This window comes from Micropterus salmoides, unplaced genomic scaffold (assembly GCF_014851395.1).
Source record: "Micropterus salmoides isolate LMB-PRFRI ecotype aquatic unplaced genomic scaffold, ASM1485139v1 Ms_hic_scaffold_13, whole genome shotgun sequence".
NCBI lineage: Eukaryota > Metazoa > Chordata > Actinopteri > Centrarchiformes > Centrarchidae > Micropterus > Micropterus salmoides.
This window is the reverse complement of record NW_024040374.1, coordinates 23,588,595-23,600,553: the sequence shown is the minus strand read 5'-3', so window position 1 is coordinate 23,600,553 and position 11,959 is coordinate 23,588,595. Positions and strand designations below refer to the sequence as shown.

The following is an 11,959-nucleotide window of genomic DNA, read 5'->3' as shown; positions in this document are numbered from 1 at the left end:
AGTATGATATCGGTTTCACGGTTTTATGGTTTCAGGTCTAAAATGTGTTAATTTTAAATGTCTGGGTAAAAACTATTAACTTTATTCCATTGAACACAATGCATTTTATTTTTAAGCAACAACATTCAGTTTACTACTGCTGCTACTTATAATATCAAATAATGCCATAAAATCAAATATTGTTATTTCAGTGTTGATGCACGACAGAGAGAGCACAAGTGTGTGTCTCACACACACACACACACACACACCTGTCTACTGTACGGTCTCTCTCTGTACGACAGACAAATAGTGGAAAAGACACCAGAAAGCCAGTTTGTTTTTATTTTTAATTTTGTGATTTTTTACAGATGTACACAATGGTGTATCCACGTGATACCAGCTAAATTTAAGTTGGGGGTGAAACTACCAGATGTTAGCTAGTTAATAAGCCATGTCACGCCTCACTAGCAAGCCAACAGTATTTATTTCATCAGTGCAAAACGTGCAAAACTTACTGAGCTTGTTGCAAATGTTCATTTCAAGATAGTGTTACCTAGAATTTTTTTGAAGGGGGAAATTTTAAGGGGTTCGCCGCCTTTAGTCATCCTACACACTTGTGACTGACCAACAAGGAGGTGTCGGGGTCGTGTTACTCTATGCAGCACACAAACTGCGGGATTCCTGCACTTTCCGTCTTTAACAAGACATAAGAAAACAGCAACGGTGCCACAGAAAATTTGTGTTTTTGACCTTGACTTTTTCATATGGGATACCTTGAAACCGGTAACTGGCCCATGCTGTGATTGGCGCATGTGTCTGTGTCACACACAACAACAACCACTCAGCAAAGGGAATATCTATGGTGGCGTGCAGGGATGTCCTGGAACTGAAATTCAGCCCAGGACTTTGAGACGGAGAGGCCTTTTTTTTTGCAGTTATTTTAATATATAGTGTTGTACTTGTGTACAGTCAATTTTAATATGATGAAGACCTTCAAGAAACTTTTGATCACATCTGCCTCTTAGGTTTGTATGAGCAATGCACCACTGCACTGAACAAAACCAGGTCAGGCAAGCCTGAGTCAGTCGGAATGCTAAAATAGTTAAATATAATCAAAAACCACAATGCAGTCCAATAAAATAGAGCAGCGTACAGTAGACTGGTGTGTGTGTGTGTGTGTGTGTGTGTGTGTGACACACACTTGTGCTCTCTCTGTCGTGCATCAACACTGAAATAACAATATTTGATTTTATGGCATTATTTGATATTATAAGTAGCAGCAGTAGTAAACTGAATGTTGTTGCTTAAAAATAAAATGCATTGTTTTCAATGGAATAAAGTTAATAGTTTTTACCCAGACATTTAAAATTAACACATTTTAGACCTGAAACCATAAAACCGTGAAACCGATATCATACTGGCTCATGTCTACCTCTAACCTTACTACATGTCTTTTTATTTTGACATAATGGGCAGCATACCCAGATTTTATTGAGATTTTTGGCTCTGAACCATGCTTCTGCTTCTGACACGTGAAACAGAGGGCAGAAGTAAGAGATGTGATTGGGCCAGCCCAGAGTCAGTATAGAAAATGAATCAATGGGCAGCGGCCTGACCCAGCTTTATCGTTCGTCGGCCCATTTGTTTTTGTGAATGATAAATAAATAATTTTGTACCAATCTTATTGAGTTTACATGGGGAAAACATATATAGTTACAATAATGTCAACAGTCACAATAGTTCTAAGATTATATGTGACAAACCGTTCTTTTCCCCTAAATGCCAGACCCTCCTAATGAGGGATGAATCCTACCCCAATATGCTCACTCACACATTCAGACCTATGACAGATGCTGTATCAATATAAGTATATTTCATTTTCCATGTCAAATGAAATTGTAGGACAGTCAATATTTTTTATTTAGTTTCTTTAAACATCTTCATTCAAAGTGAGAATGTATTAGCTACCACTACAACAAACGTTACACGTGCAAAGTTAACTGTAACATTAGTAGCAAGCTGTTATTTATGATCTCAAAGTCCCCGGTACTCTCACGCAGGTGTTTTCAGTTCTTTTTTTCATTGAAGTCACCAAATGCCATGTGCTAATGACACATGTGTAAGGTAGGCTTTCCCATCAGTTGCAATAAAACTAACAGGAAAGTCAGGGAAAAATTAAACAATTGTGACGGTAGGCACCCACGCAGACAAAAGAAGAGGTCTACACAGGCAAAATAATGGAAGTACAGGTGGTCTAATTACCTGTAAGAACCAAATCAAAGGTGACAAAGCTGGTCTTCAAACAATAAGCAAATCAAGGTGTCTTTGACTTACAACATGAAAATGTCCATCTCCTTCACAGACATGGTGATTTTCTTTATTTTTACATGACTTTATTTTGGTCATATGGGTGGTCATATCACACATGCTAGTTTTCAGAAGAAAGTCAGATATTTGATCATCATGTCATTGAAGATGACATACAAAAAAGATTTGAATCTAGGATCTTTGACTGTTGTCTCAGAGAGATCATTGAGATCATTGATCAGCGAGGCAAGGCGTGCATCCTGAACTCCTCAGGGGAATAGGTGAAGCCCAGCACGCCCTCTAAGCTGGGCATTTCGCCCGTTACTGGAGAGAAGGTGAAGCGTTGGAGGAGAGATGAAAAAAACAGGAACAGCTCCATTCTGGCCAGGTGCTCTCCCAAACACACACGTTTACCTGCAGGGAAACAGTCGACAGCAGCTGTAGGTTAGCATATTCTTAACCCACATGTTTCTGACATGAACTACTGTATGTTAGAAATTCTTGTAAGCTAAACAGTATTGAGCAAACCTGCTGAGAACGGTAAGAATGCATCTCTTCTGCGGAACTGGCCCTCTGAATCCAAGAAATGCTCAGGACTGAAGACATGTGGAGTCGCCCACTCATTCTTATCAAACAGCACAGATGCAAGGATTGTACTAATAAATGTGCCCTGAAAAAAAAAGATTCATGAGCTGTTGAAATCAGCTGTGTATGAATAATTTACAAATCTTACAACTTATTACATTCATCCCATGGTGAGTTTGGTAAATAGTCCTTTACTTTGGGTATAAAGTATCCTCCCAGTGTTGTGTCTTTACTGGCCATTTTAGGGAATCCAAGGGGAACAATATTCCCCATCCTTTGAATCTCGTGGATGACAGCATCAGTGTAAGGCATGTTGGGTCTGTCGGCCATGTTGGGCTGACGAGACTGTCCGATCACTCTGTCTATTTCTGCCTGGACCTTCTCTGAATGAGGAAGCAGATTACAATGGGCAGCTTGTTGAACATTATACACTTGAAAAAGCACCAAACCATCTGTAATTTCACAAGAAAATTGTGAGAAAAATGTTCTTATTAATAAGATACTAACCCTGTATCTCTGGGTAGTGCATCATGTATACGAGGCCCCAGCGTAAAGTGGTGGAACTTGTTTCTGTCCCAGCCTCAATTAGATCAAGCAAGCAAATCAGCAGGGTTTCTATGTTGAAGCCAGCCTGGGGATCCTCCTTTTTCTGGCAAATAAGCAGAAAACACACTATTTTATGACATTATACACAGAGCCATGCTTTCATGGAATTATCTTACCTTCTCCATCTCTGCCAGGTAAACATCAATATAATCTCGAGGGTCATCTGGGTTCCACTCTTCTTGGTGCTTCTCTACTTCCTTTTTGAGGAAAATCGTTATCTCCTTGTAGTTGGCGTGAACAGTCTGGTGAGGTCCTGGCAGGTACTTCAGCAAGCCAGGGAAGGCGTCATACAGCTATTCATGGGACAAACTCACATCAGTAATAAACCAGTTTGTTTTGTGATCACAACATAATAGTTGAGGCAGATCAGGACTTACCTGAGTCTGAGCAGAGCCTGCGAGCACAATGGCCTCATTGTCCAATTCCAGGAACTTGCGAAATCTTTGGTCGCTGTATTCAAAACGGTGTCCGAAGACCACAGAGGAGATGATGTTACTCACTCCATTCGTTATGATGTAGTGGGGGTTGAATGGCCTTCCTGGGAATATGTTGAATTCAACTCAAGTGATGATAAATTGCATCAGGATGTATAATCACTTATTTGTCACAGACATTCTGTACAATTATGATGTGATGGCAGTCCATTATTAGCAAGTGTAGTAGTCAAGTAGCATGAACTAACAGCTGAGTCTGTATAATGTACTTGCCTTGTTCCTCATTGAAAGCTTCACAGAGGAAGTTGCTTTCCACTTCAATGTATTTTTCCAGTGACTTCTGGCCCTCTCCAAAGTAACGCAGGTGAGTGTTGGCAAACTTCCTCTGCTTCTTCCACAGGTAACCATTGCTCAAAGCTATGCCTGCAGGAATGTTTTATCAAAGAAAACAGTCCCTTTGTAGCAAAGTTCATGATTCCACTTGCCATCACTGTCTCTGTGTATTACATTGTAAAATTACATTTTAAATGATTTATTATCAGTCATCTGTTTAATTTTTTATTCTGTTATTTATTTTATTATGTTGGCTAATTAGTCTATTTTCCAGAGTGTAATGGACATTGTTGCCATGGAGACCTGTGTGTAGCATGGGCGCCCTGTGCTACGTCGCTGCGATTTGAGCAATGTACAAAACATTTAGTATAGTCTATGTTGGTTATATGCAAAAAACAAAAACGTATTAACAATCTGCATGTGCTACCTCCGTGAAGCTTGAGGCTTTGAGACTGGCTGTGATGAAGAACTGACCTTTAACCTCTGTTACCAGATAAACAGTGAGTTAAAGCTAATGACTAAATGTGTGTGTGCTTTACTGCCCTACATAACCCAACCACTACACCAGCACAACAACTGCTGAATGTAGTTTGAGAAAAATGTATTGTGCTGTGTTTATGAACTGTATCACTTAGGAGGACATATGTTGTCATTCCCTAATCTCTGCTGTGCTGAATTTGGTCTATCTTGGAAAGACGAGGTCACAATATAGAGGACAAAATATCGCACTATATGTATTCTGCATTAACAATATAGTAGTTTGTCCTATGTGAACTGAGTTTTATATATATATATATAAGATATAGTGCCATACATTCATGGTCTCCAGTACTCACCAAGGCCCTTGAAGATAACATGGAAGAGAGGGATAACAGGTCGATCAACAAAGCTGTCCAGCTGGTTAACAAGAGCCTCTTTGACCATCTTGTATCCTGAAATAAACACCATCCTCTCACTGCCTCTCCTCAAGCTGAACACTGGGCCGTACACCTGAGCAAGCTGCATTTAAAAACAAAGTACTTTTAGAGTGAGGAAGTGTTCTAAAAATACTTTGATATTCTTTCAAGCCGTGTTTGTCCAATGCAACAATGGGATAAAGGGTAGACAAATACATTATACAAAAGGTTTGTGTTACTTGATGCTCATAATACTGTCAATCTGTTCCTCTGTGTTGATGCAGTTTGTCTTTGATATATTTTCATGATTTCAGTGTTGTTCTTAACATACTAAATATAAATATATATGTTCTCCTAAACATACTAAATGTATTAGTACTTATTTTCCACATATTTACCTACAGTTTGTCACAAATTATTTTGCATGTTTTGAGCTTTGTAAATTGTTTTATGTTGCTTTGAAAACTCACAGTTAAATAAATCTGATTGTCAAAAACGCTTTTATGGCCTCTAAATTACATTCCGTCAGTAACGACTGACATTGAATCTGGTGTTTGTAACTATCACTGTTAGTTGAGATTTAAAATCAGGTTCGAGGAGGTGCTGCATTATTTAGTTAACCTCTTTAACATATAAAGCAGCAGAAAATAAAACTTTAAATTAATAATCACTGATATCAAATTGGCAGATGGTGAGAAAACACGTTTGAGTTACAGTCTTATTATTCTGCCCCACAGCCCCATGAGGCATGGTTGTTGGAGCGCTGGAATCTCAACCTCCTTGACAATTTATTATTCCTTTTCCTCTACATATTGGCAGGACTACTTTTTGTATGCCAAATTTCCCTTTGGATATTTAACCTCTACCCTAGGAAGATGCGGTGATGTGCATCTAAAATTGTTCACCTCACCTTCTCCATTGTTTTGAAGTCAACTCCAGTGAATACATTTCCTAGAAAAGGCACAGCCCAGGGACCAGGTGGAAAGCTGTGTGGCCTCCAGTTTCTGAACACATCAGTCAAAACTAACACTACAAAACTGAAGAACAGCCATCCAGTAAAGTCCATGCACTCAAAAAGTGCTTGAAAGATCATGATAAAGATATTTTAAAAAGCTCCCTGCAAATCACAGATTTCCTCCTGCAGATAGGGTGGTGGTGTGTCTTTCGGTATCTGGGTGAGGAGTGGAGGAGGCTGAGTGCAAAGGCCCCAATAACGTTACAAAATGTTACATAATAATATTACATAACACTGGTGGACTCTTGGGGGCCTCTGAAGAGAAAAACAAGTCTGGAGCCTGAACATTTCAAGCTGTTGCTGCTGTTTCCATGTGCACTGCAGTACACATAGCTCTTTTCAATCATTTTAATACAAGTAATTTGACAGTAATCAGTACGAGCATCACAATGTAGTTGGCAAAGAAAGGTAAATAAAAATTTTAAAGCATAAAACACATTTTCCACAAATACATTTTAACTTTGACTTGTATTGTAGATAGAAGTTTATGCAGCTGTATATAATGGAAGTGTTTAGTAGATAACTGTTTCATGAGCTCAAAATAGCTACCTTTCTAACGGCCATGCACTGAACATGGGGCTTTAAGTGTTCATCTGGGTCAGGCATCAGGTAAAAAACAAAACTTTGAGCATTTAAGATTTCCTGCATTCTGGTGAAGTTTTTGGCACCAATTTCTGCCCTTTCTGCATCAATTTATAGTTGAAATGTCTTGTTTACATTAAGGGATAGACAAAATTCAGACAAAAACACAAATCTAAATCTGTCCAGTGCAGATGCGCTTTCCAAAACCTGCAGGAAGAACTTGTTTAAATTAGTTTATTAGTATTAATATTATAACAATAAATAAAAACTTTAATGGTAGGATAATATTGATATATCACTCCTAATCAATGGTCTACTTTATAAGCTCCACCCATTCCCTTTATTCTGGTTGGCAGCAACACAAACAACACATGAGTGTCTCTGAGATAGATTCAGATATATACCTATGGTTGTGTGTGTGAGTTTATTGCCCTTTTCACATTTGCTGTCTCTTAATGATTATTTGTAAACTGGATGTGATTGAATGCTTCACTGATATATATTAGTAGATGCCATAATCTTCATCTTAATTGTTTGCCTTGAGACACATTGTGTGTAAGTGCGCAGTGCACATGGTTTGTTAATTGTAGTTCTTAAGGAAAGGCAGGAAACAGTATAACCTAACTTAGTCCATGATGAATTTCTTAGATTATGTAATTGTTAAATGAATGTCTTGTTAGGTAGTACTTTATAATTTCAGTAGTGGTAGGCCTACCTTCACCCTTTGGTTAGAGTACAAATGTTTATTTTTAGGCACCTAGTTGTTAAGTGTTATGTTAGACATTGGTTAACTGTATTGTAATCCTTCGTTATTTGTAGAAAACTATAACCGTCAAGCCTCTTCATCTCCTATTGCTCTTCAGGTGTGCGTAGTGGAAATAAATGGCTTAAACTGAAACACTTGTCCCTCCTACATTCTTATCGATGTACCATGGTGATGTTCAAACTCCTGTGAACAAATCCTATAGAAGGATTTTACAAGTATACGTCATAGCTTACAACTAGTAGGCTATAAAAATTCCAGTTACAGCAATTTAATTTTTGTGGGCTGTTTTCCTACATTAAAACCTTGTGTAAGAAAAATATTTTTCCTTTTCCAGCATGATGGAGCACCTTGCCATAAGGCCAAAGTGACCACTAAGTGACTCAATCTGCTCTGAGACCTCAGAGTTGTGCATCGTCACAATTAACAATACCACCTAGTTGGATTCATTGTTACTCTGAGCAGGTCATTCTTTGTTTCATCACTTACCCACAGGTCGGTTTGAATGTGTGTACATTCTTCTGTGTTTAAACAAGACTCGCATCACAGCAACAAAGAAGGCACTCTTCAAAATCTGGTACTGTATGGAGGGATAATCGGGTCAGAATTAAAACTAAAAGTCTAAATCAAAAACTAAATGTCTAAATCAAAAATATACACTATGTGCATAAAAACTAGTGCTGGGCAACGATCAAAATTTTTAATCGCAATAAATCGCATGATTTTCTTGTGATTAATTGAATTCTAAAATAGAGTATTGCACACTTTTATGTTTGTAAACACTTCAAAAAAATAAGGTGCTTTTGACCAGCAGTATTCCATTTACACAGTAGCAATAAAATATTTCTTGTAGACATTAATGTAATCAAATCAAATATAAAACCAAAGCTATTTGCCACTGCCAGGGCATTACCTTTTACCTAGCTTGTTAAAACAAGTTACTATCAGAGTCCAGTTTTCTTGGGTTTTTTTCTGAACAGTCAGCAGAAACATTGGTCGAGCATAAGGTGTGGCGATAAGCGGGTGTGTTCCCGTGAAACTATCGTGGTTGTGCTCGTCTTACGCACACGCCCGGCCATGTTGGGCTGACGAGACTGTCCAATCACTCTGTATCTCTGCCTGGACCTTCTCTGAATGAGGAAGCAGATGTGGTGGACCAGCCAGTGTGTTTTAATTATTTTATGCTAAAAAGGAAGATCAATAATATCTCATTTTGTGTCCCCTGAGAGAAAGGTGAGATTGTTTATTTTACCCAAGGGGGCCTCCTCCCAAGATTTGGCCTTTGTGACCTGCACAGGAAAAGACAGCTTTGGGGTATAGACATACACCTGCACAAGCTCAAACAGACAAAGACTACAAACTGTATTCTGAGAGACATCCTAGACACCTTGACCATAAAAGTGTCCGACACTCCCCAGGACGAGCCAAATGGCAGGGAAACCATGGCAACAGTGCCCCCCTTTCTAATTACTCCAAACATCAAAAGAACCCCTTTCTTTCAGTCCTGGTTCTATACCCCACCAAAGAGCCATTAACATGGACTCTTAACCTGCCCCTTCCTTCTCACGCAGATATGTGAAACTGATAAGACAGACACCAGAGAAGGACGCTGCGAATTCCTTTGTGCGGACAAATGAATATTGTCTCCTTATAACTTGCCTATTACCTTGTTTAATTAAATAATCTTTGTTAAGTTACTTAGCAGGTCTTTCCACGTAAATTTGAGTAGTTATATTATCATGTTGTTGCTGTTGAAAAGAAGAAACCACAAATAAGTAAATTTTGCAGTGCTCTTTAATTTTCAGCAATGATCACTGACACTCCTTCAATATGTTTTAACTAATGCTGTATTCCCAACACTTTGACACTTCTTTTAGAAGTGATGATACGGAAGTATTATCCTGTGCTACTTAATTTTCCAGCTCGAATTTAATGTTGAATAAGTATTTCCTCCCTAGTGAGAGGATCAATGGTTCTCTCGTGGAATCAGTGTTACCCCATAGGACAAATTAAGTATTACAGGTTCCTGTTTTGTAATGTCTCTCCTGCTGTTTAATGTAATCACTCTGTATTTTATTGTTCGTATAATTTTATACACACACACACACACACATATATACACACACTCTAAGTAAGAATGTAACAATACTGTATGTAGTGTACTATATGTAGCCAATATTATCCAGGAAATGTTAGTTAACTTCCTTCCATCCTGAAAATGTGTTTAAATGGGAACCATTCTAATCATGACAAAGATTAAGTAATTGTTTCCTTTTCTTTTTATCAAGTGCTTAAAACTAAGAATGGCATAACTGTTTATGACATTTAAGGTTTGATTGTGGGAAGGTATTTGATTGAAGTACATGCAAATAGACTTTAAAATAGACATTGCAGTTAAGGGACAGCCTCTCAGCAGACTCTGCTTTATTTTAATCCTTTATCAAATCCGTCTCCACAATAACTAAGACCAACTAGATTCACATTGAACTACACCATTCCCATTGTCTGCACTTTGTTTTGTTTAGCCATTGTTTAATTCTTTGAAGTATATTTAACCTCATTTATTCACACAGTTAGTTCTAATAAATTTCACCCAAATCACAGGAACTGTGTGTGTGTATTGTTTAACTCCAGGTCACTGTAACGGAGGATGTACGCCTTCGATATGAGATTGACTTATAGAAATGATTAAGCAATTACTACGAACTGATCATTAGGAAATAATTGGATAATTACTAAGCTATACTCAAGGTTCCTAAAGCCTTGGGCGGACAGCAAATCTTCAGGTGGTGCCCCGAAACGAGAGTTATGAATTAATATTTCTGAATAATTAATATTCATTTTTATTTAACAGTAAAGTAGGTATGCTACACAGATTACAATGGGCAGCTTGCTGAACTTTATACACTTGAAATAGCGCCAAACCATCTATAATTTCATAATACTTCTGTGCTTATAAATAAGATACTAACCCTGTGTCTCTGGGTAGTGCATCATGTATACGAGGCCCCAGCATAAAGTGGTGGAACTCGTTTCTGTCCCAGCCTCAATTAGGTCGAGGATGCAAATCAGCAGGGTTTCTATGTTGAAGCCAGCCTGGGGATCCTCCTTTTTCTGGCCAATCAGCAGAAAACACTGTTATTTTATGACATTTCTCTAGAGCCATGCTTTCATGGAAATATCTTACCTTCTCCATCTCTGCCAGGTAAACATCAATATAATCTCGAGGGTCATCTGGGTACCACTCTTCTTGGTGCTTCTCTACTTCCTTTTTGAGGAAAATCATTATCTCCTTGTAGTTGGCGTGAACAGTCTGGTGAGGTCCTGGCAGGTACTTCAGCAAGCCAGGGAAGGCGTCATACAGCTATTCATGGGACAAACTCACATCAGTAATAAACCAGTTTGTTTTGTGATCACAACATAATAGTTGAGGCAGATCAGGACTTACCTGAGTCTGAGCAGAGCCTGCGAGCACAATGGCCTCATTGTCCAATTCCAGGAACTTGAAAAAGCTTTGGTCGCTGTATTCAAAAATTATTTTATTTGCCACAGACATTCTGCACAATTGTGATGTGAAGATGTCTTTACAATCTACTTGCCTTGTTCCTCATTGAAAGCTTCACAGAGGAAGTTGCTTTTCCAGTGACTTCTGGCCCTCTCCAACGTAATACGTTGCTGGAAGGTATTCCAGGATCCATTTCAGCATTTTACAGAGAAACACAGAGTTGTTATCTATTCTGTTACAAGTTGCGGAAGCTGTAGACATTTTACAAGCACTGACTAGATAAAGCGACAGTGAACTCATCAGTGCAGACGTTGGTTTCATTTTCATAGGCTACATCATTATAAAAGTTGTCTGTCAGTCTGTGGGAAAGACTGAACTCTATCACTTAATGACCGCCTACACTGAAAAGAATAAGCTATTGTCTTTCCCTAATCCCTGCTGTGCTGAGTTTGGTCAATCCTAGAAGGACGAGGTCAGAGTGTAGTAAGAAAACTATTGCAGAGGTTTGTCCCTTGTGACTTTGGGTAAATACTCTATATACTCTAATATAGTTTTACTCTTAAGGAGCTTGATACCATAAAACTCATTTGTGGTGCCATACACTCATGCTCTCACATACTCACCAAGTGCCTTGGTTAAAACTTGAAGAGAGGGACAACAGGTCGATCAACAAAGCTGTCCAGCTGGTTAACAAGAGCCTCTTTGACCATCTTGTATCCTGAAATAAGCACCATCCTCTCACTGCCTCTCCTCAAGCTGAACACTGGGCCGTACACCCGAGCAAGCTGCATTTAAAAACAAATTACTTTTCCAGAGAAGAAATGTTTCACAAAGACTTTTACAGTCTTTTAATATATGAATGATATGCTGGATAGAAGGCAGTGTTTGTCAGATGCAATGCTTATAAAGGGTAGACAATTACTACTATTGGTCTCACTTGATGCTCACTAT

The 11,959-nt window shown here is 38.5% G+C and overlaps 1 protein-coding gene across 3 annotated transcripts; it reads right to left on the bottom strand.

The window, feature by feature from the left end:
• Nucleotides 1-1,878: 1,878 nt before the first annotated feature.
• Nucleotides 1,879-11,030, bottom strand: LOC119900974 (cytochrome P450 2J2-like). 3 transcript variants are annotated; one of them, XM_038716344.1, is made up of 12 exons: nucleotides 10,952-11,030; nucleotides 10,691-10,867; nucleotides 10,476-10,617; nucleotides 7,993-8,083; nucleotides 5,084-5,246; nucleotides 4,188-4,337; nucleotides 3,858-4,018; nucleotides 3,597-3,773; nucleotides 3,382-3,523; nucleotides 3,070-3,257; nucleotides 2,818-2,959; nucleotides 1,879-2,703 (listed from the first exon to the last, which is right to left on the bottom strand). In XM_038716344.1, exons 5-12 carry the CDS (start codon nucleotides 5,193-5,195, stop codon nucleotides 2,528-2,530), a joined length of 1,248 nt encoding a protein of 415 aa, XP_038572272.1. In that variant the 5' UTR covers nucleotides 5,196-5,246; nucleotides 7,993-8,083; nucleotides 10,476-10,617; nucleotides 10,691-10,867; nucleotides 10,952-11,030; the 3' UTR covers nucleotides 1,879-2,527. The 3 variants fall into 3 exon arrangements, with proteins under 3 accessions (XP_038572272.1, XP_038572271.1, XP_038572270.1); XM_038716343.1 differs by lacking the exon at nucleotides 7,993-8,083; XM_038716342.1 differs by lacking the exons at nucleotides 7,993-8,083; nucleotides 10,476-10,617; nucleotides 10,691-10,867; nucleotides 10,952-11,030 and adding an exon at nucleotides 6,054-7,957.
• Between the last annotated feature and the right edge of the window lie 929 nt (nucleotides 11,031-11,959).